Below are 6411 nucleotides of genomic sequence, written 5' to 3' on the forward strand. Positions count from 1 at the left end.
AATGTTCAAAATGAAGTATGGACAGCGTTCCTACTAGTCTTTATAATTTGAGTGCGAGGTTTCCATTTATTTTGAGCTATCTACTGTCCTGCTTCTGTGATAAGGCACTCCGTCATTAAGCACTATGAACCATTATGTTTAGTTTGGTTTGAATTTCGCACAAACTCCTCGAAGGCTATCTGCGATAACCGTCCCTAATTGAACAGTGATAGACTAGAGAGAAAGTAACTGATCAACATCATCTACCGTTAGGGCCAATAAGAGGGGGAGGGAGGGCCATTTGGCCCGGGCATCAAGCTTAAAGGGGGCTTCAAATTTAGACACTTGCTATTAGCTGCATTTGTTCAATTTCGCGACTTGTTTTATGTACCTCCCAATCAGACCAAAATGTGATACAGACTCTCAGCTTAGAGCTGCAAATTATATATTCCAATTATGTTTCACTTTTTTTGGGGGGGGGGTTAACAATTGTTTTCATGTGTAATCACTTTTTTACTATTATTATAGCCAGTAACCTCTAAAAGACAGAAGTGGCCCGGGCCTCTCTGAACCTCTGAGAGGGCCTGCCTACCGCCAACTATTGTGATACGCTTTTACCAATGAATACATTATAACGCCCCATGACTAAGAGGGCGAGCATGTTCGGTGAAGGATATTCGAACTCGCGACCCACAGATTGCGAGTCGAGCGCCACCAGGTTTCTATTTAAAGATTGTAAGGTTTACATTGACCATCATGAATAACTTCAAATTTAGTGAAGCTTATACAAATAAATATAATAATAAAACGTTATATTAATTTCTGAAAAGTCGTTTGTTAATTTCCGGTATAAATTCTTCCCGAGGAACTTCAGCGATACAAGTCCTTTCTTAAATAAAACTAGTTTATTCTTTCGCAATACACTTAATTTCCACAGTCACTAACTCAAACACACGCTATAATTCACAACGATTCACGCACTTTACTTACGAATTGACTCGATTATGTGTCTCTATATCTCCCTATCTGATATTCTATCTCCGCTTTATTTGCCGGGCTTATATACTAAAAAAAGAGGGCGTCTAGCAAATACTCAATGTCTTCTTAACTCCGAGATGTCCTCCTGTTAAACTATCATGGGATTGACGCAGCACAACTTCCTGTAACTTTCTTGGTATAATTGTTTGCCAGGTCGTCACTTTCCCATCTCCGGAGAAGAATACCATCTGCAAGCTTCAACTGGTCCCATTGTGCCCAATAGTTCTTTCTCACAGGGTTTAAGCTAGACACCTTCTCCCAAGCAGGGCACAAAACACTTACTTGTAGAAAATTAATTATTGGCTTCAAATTTTGGTCTTTCTCCTGTTCTGCTTTAATATCTATATTTGATCCCACTTCTGACACTAATTTGTTACGTCTTTGGTCGTTTGTTAAGTTCCGGTATAAATTCTTCCCGAGGAACTTCAGCGATACAAACCCTTTCTTAAATAAAACTAGTTTATTCTTTCTCAATACAACTTTGCAATACACTTAAGTTCCACAGTAACTTTAACTTAAACACACGCTATAATTCACAACGATTCACGCACTATAATTACGACTTGACTCGATTATCTGTCTCTATATCTATCTATCTGGTATTCTATCTCAGCTTTATTTGCTCCACTGTAATTAATTTTGTATATTTTGTTAACTATAAAAACCTGAAACTTCCTTGTTACAAATATTCTTAACTGTATGATTTCTCAACATTTAAGACCCTTTGTCAAAGACACTACCAACTATATCCTTTCTTTCCATTGTAACTAAGATATTATGGTTTTCTGGTTTTTGTTAGATTTACTTCCAAATTCTTTAGCACATACTAGATGATCATATGTTTTTTCTTCAATATAAATTCTTTCATAAGTTCTAGGGTCACTACTGTTTCTAAGTGCTTTGCCTCAAACAACAGATCTCTACGAGTAATTTCCTTTACGGGTAATCTAACATATTTTTACAAATGAACAACACGTAAATCTCTATTACAGTACATCACTGATGTTACTTTAGTTACATGTAGTAGAAAATTCATTAACATTCACTACATATCTGTGACTCATACACATGATAAATATATAAAAGTTTGTTGCCATATATATCACAACAGTAGAGTTATTCCTGAGAATGTTTAATCTGATTGGTTTATTTGAAATTTCAGTGATAGATTAGAGTGAAGGTAGCTAGTCAACCCCACCCACCACCACCAACTTTTGGGTTACTCTGTTACCAACAAATAGTGGAATTGACCATCACATTATAATGCTACCATAGCTGAAAAGGTGAGCATGTTTGGTGATGGGGATTCAAACTCATGACTCTCAGATTATGAGTCGAGCGCCTTAACCAGCAGGCCATGCCAAGCCCTTTCATTTGAAGTTTACTTTACTTTAAAGAATTTGATGATTTTTTTCCAGTGAGAGTTTGGATGTTTTGTAAGAGTCGATTCTAAATTATTTTAAGCAAATTTTATTGATATGTTATTCTTCCAAAGTTATTCTTCACATTTTTGCTACATGTTGCACAACTATTTTCTGTGGAATCTGATGACTTTAAATATTGTTGTTTCTAATGTTTCGACAATTGCACCGTCAGTGTTTGGTTTCTGAAATTTGCTTTGTCATTTCCAAAAGGGCATCTGGTGTTGAAATAAGGTAATCAGAAAACTTCTTTCCACACTAGATGTTTATGAAGGTCTTTTAGTCTGAAATAAAAGGGAGATGAAATTAGTTTCATAACTGTAAAAATTTATTCTTCCAAATTCTTTGAAATATTTTAGAAAAGTAGGTTTCATCCATCTTAGTTGCAGTTTATTCAATATCTCTTCGGATATAACAACTTTAAGGTTTCTCACCAGTGTGTTTCATTTGATGACTTTTTAAGTTATTTTTACTTCCAAAGTCCTTTCCACACACTACACAACCATAAGGTTTCTCTTCTGTGTGTACTCTCTGATGTATTTTGAAGTTACTACTACCTCTAAATTCTTTTCCACACACAACACAACTATATGGTTTCTCCCCAGTGTGTATCCTCTCACGTATTTCTAGGTCACTACTTCTTCCATACTGATTGCCACACACACCACAATTTTACTGTTTTTCTCCAATGTGTATCCTCTCATGTCTGTTAAATGAACTACTACTTCTAAAATCTTTCCCACAAATTATACACATATATATGGTTTTTCTCCAGTATGTATCTTCTTATGTTTTCTCAGTACATTTTTACAGTAAAATTGTTTATTTCACTCTAAACAGCTGTATTATTTTTCTCCACTGTGTACTCTCTCATGAGATTTTCTGTTAGCATTTGTTCCAAATTCTTTGCCACACACAACACATCTGTATGATTTCTCTCCAGTGTGTATCCTCAGGTGTACTTTTAGATGGCTATTTGTAAAAAATTATTTCCCACACAGAACACAACTGTATGATTTTTGACCAGTGTGTATTCTCTCATGTTTTTTAGCACACTTTTTGTACTGTATTTTTTCTACATATGACACAACTGTATGATTTAATTGCACTGTGAGGAATATGATGTTTTTTTGGGTCACTTTCCTTTGAAAATCTTTGGCCAGATACAGTGCCACTGATAAGTTTCTGAAATCTATAATTTTTTGTACTTATAAAGTAAGTTTTGTGTTTTGAAATCTGGTAACCAGGAAACTGCTTTCCATAATGGATGTTTCTATAGGTCTTTGGATCTATAATGAAAAGATGGATGAAAATAAATATAGTAACCAATAAATACTTCACACAAAAATTTTGTATTGACAAACTACAAAAAATAATGATACCAACCTTCTTTTAAGAAGTTATATACAGGCCATAAACAAAACAGATACCAGGAAGGTGGAATGATACTGCTATGTGTCATTTTCTTAAGGTAAAGGCTGCATTTGAAATAAATACCTCTGTGCATTAGAAAACAGCTTGAATGATATACAACACATTATGAAACAGAGGTTTGATAGCTTTCAGATTTTTTCTCCTACATTATGCACTGAAAATTCAGAGGGAGTGCGTAGTTTGGTGCAGGAAATAGGAAAAGAAACAGTGTTACTGCAAACTTAGAAATGCCTAAGGTACAATAAGTAGTGCTTAAACATATCAAGAAGAAAATTTTCACAGAGCAATGATTGGTGTCAAAGAAAAACCTAAGAGAGAGATTTATACCGTAAGGCATAGGGTGTCAGCAAACAAGAGGAGGAAAATTTTACAATAAAGGATGTCAGAATATACGAGACAGAAGTTTTTCAGGGTAAAATGCACACATGACCTTTTTTTTTATAGGATACAGGAAATGGTGTCAAGACACACAAAAGAAACATGAGTTAATAAAATAATACAGACAGTGTCAAATGCAAGAGGAGGAGGATTTTACATGGTAACATGAATGACTTGGAATACAGATAAAAAAGGAAATATTAACAGGGTTAAATTGGAGGAAAATAAGACAAAATTAGGAAATTATTAAAAAAAGCAAATAATGTGAGACAACAACAAAAAGTTTAGAATATAAAATGGTATTGAAACAAATGAAGAGGAAACTGATACTAGATAAAATGAATGGTGTTAGGTCACAACCAAGAAATAATTCATAATTTACAAAGCATTGTGTGATAACCTAAATATCCATACCTCATTCATGTTTAAGAGAATTTTTCCATTTTTATTCAAAAGGAAATATCATCAAGTATTTCTGATGCTTTGCTTCATAATAATTTTCACTACTCATACATTCTGGCAAAAGTTTAATATATGAACCCTTTAAATACAAAGATTTTAATTTCTCCCAATTATTATTAGCACACTAGTTGTATTCCATGCAAGTTACTACAGAACCATACTAGTAACCTGCAAACAGATTTATGTAATTTAGAAGTTTATGTTTATGTATGTGTGAAAACTCTCACCTCATCATAAAGTGACACTTTTTTCCCCCCAAACTGGTATATTATTAACCCTGAATAGATCACATCTTTGACATAAAATTAAATATATATATATATATATTATAACATGACTATCATGTTGCCTTTGGTAACTTAGGTTGGTTGGCCACTTTATTAGAAATCCCATGCTCTGTCATTTTCAACTGTAGCCCACTTGTTGAGAAGAACTGTCTGCAACTGATTCACAGACACTGGTAGAAATTTATTACAAACGTGCTCAATCAGATCGAGGTTTAAAGGATTATACTAGCAAAAAAAGATTACTGGATTCATTGTAATGCTTTCAAACCAATTTTGGACAAAACAAGGAATACCGATTCTTGGAAGAACCCTTGTACAACAGGACTGTAATGCATCCTTGAGAAGTGTACATGATTGATTCATTTAAAGGAATTAAAGAACCCAATTTCTGTCGTACAAGCAATTTCCAACAACACAACTTATATACTGCCCTAATAGTAAAAGTGCCTCATAAAAAGGTGTATATGTATATCACACATACACACACACACTGTACCATAAGTACAAAAAAAGGGGAGAAAGTTAATCAGCCCACAACAAACAGTTTTAGTCATTCACTGTCCATGGTTTGCACTCTTAGCACCTATGAAATTATACTGGTAGCTGGCTGTCATATCATAATTTATGTAGTGTCCTATAGATAGTTCAGATGAAAATAGTAAAATCCTGACCACTGATGAGTGAATCAGCCAACTTGGGCATGACTGCTATTTGTAAAACATACCTTTACAATCTTTTGTTCCCTCACTAGTGGTTGACAGCCAAACTTTCTGATAGATATCTTTGAAAGTGTTGGTCAGAGAAAGTCTTTATAAAGGCATTTACAATCATGCTATTTAAAAAGTTGGAGATATTCCAGTTCTTACTTATTGATTTTCAGACTAATCATGGTATAACTATATTTTTGCACTCATAAGACTCAATCAACCAACCCAGCACATTACAAGCTCAGTGCAATTATCATATTCATATTGCTGGAGTTCTTAATAAATGTGTATGGGAAAAGCTTCTTAATAAAGTGGCCACTCAGTGTGTGTGTATCTTGCATGGGAGTAACTTTATTTTCTAATCTTACTAACCAAGTCACAAGTCTACCTTGCAGCTTAATCTAAGGGTGATATGTGAACCAGGTAAAAAAAAAAAGTCTCACGAGCCACATTTCTTTACAATCTACATCACTGAACACTAGAACCTTTACTCATCACCTTATATATTCTTTCACAATCATTTTTGAGTATCACAATTAAAGAAGTCATTCCATTCTGAACTGCCATTAACCTGATATAGCAGTAACTACCGTATTTTTCGGAATATAAGATGCACCAGTGTATAAGATGCACCCTTATTTTGAAGACAAAGTTTGGGGAAAAAAATCTACAGTCGCATTTGAAAGATTTTTATTGAACAAAAAT

At 34.1% G+C, this 6411-nt stretch overlaps 1 protein-coding gene across 1 annotated transcript in view; it reads right to left on the reverse strand.

The window, feature by feature from the left end:
• Positions 1 to 1547: 1547 nt before the first annotated feature.
• The window catches only part of LOC106467026 (zinc finger protein 2 homolog), a 43163-nt gene continuing 38299 nt past the window's right edge, over positions 1548 to 6411 (reverse strand). Inside the window, exon 6 of the mRNA XM_022395126.1 lies at positions 1548 to 3727. Within this exon, the coding sequence (XP_022250834.1) occupies positions 3486 to 3727 (242 nt within the window). The 3' untranslated portion in view covers positions 1548 to 3485. The remainder of the gene's footprint in view (positions 3728 to 6411) is intronic.

This window comes from Limulus polyphemus, unplaced genomic scaffold (genome assembly GCF_000517525.1).
Source record: "Limulus polyphemus unplaced genomic scaffold, Limulus_polyphemus-2.1.2 Scaffold2464, whole genome shotgun sequence".
Taxonomy (NCBI): Eukaryota; Metazoa; Arthropoda; class Merostomata; order Xiphosura; family Limulidae; genus Limulus; species Limulus polyphemus.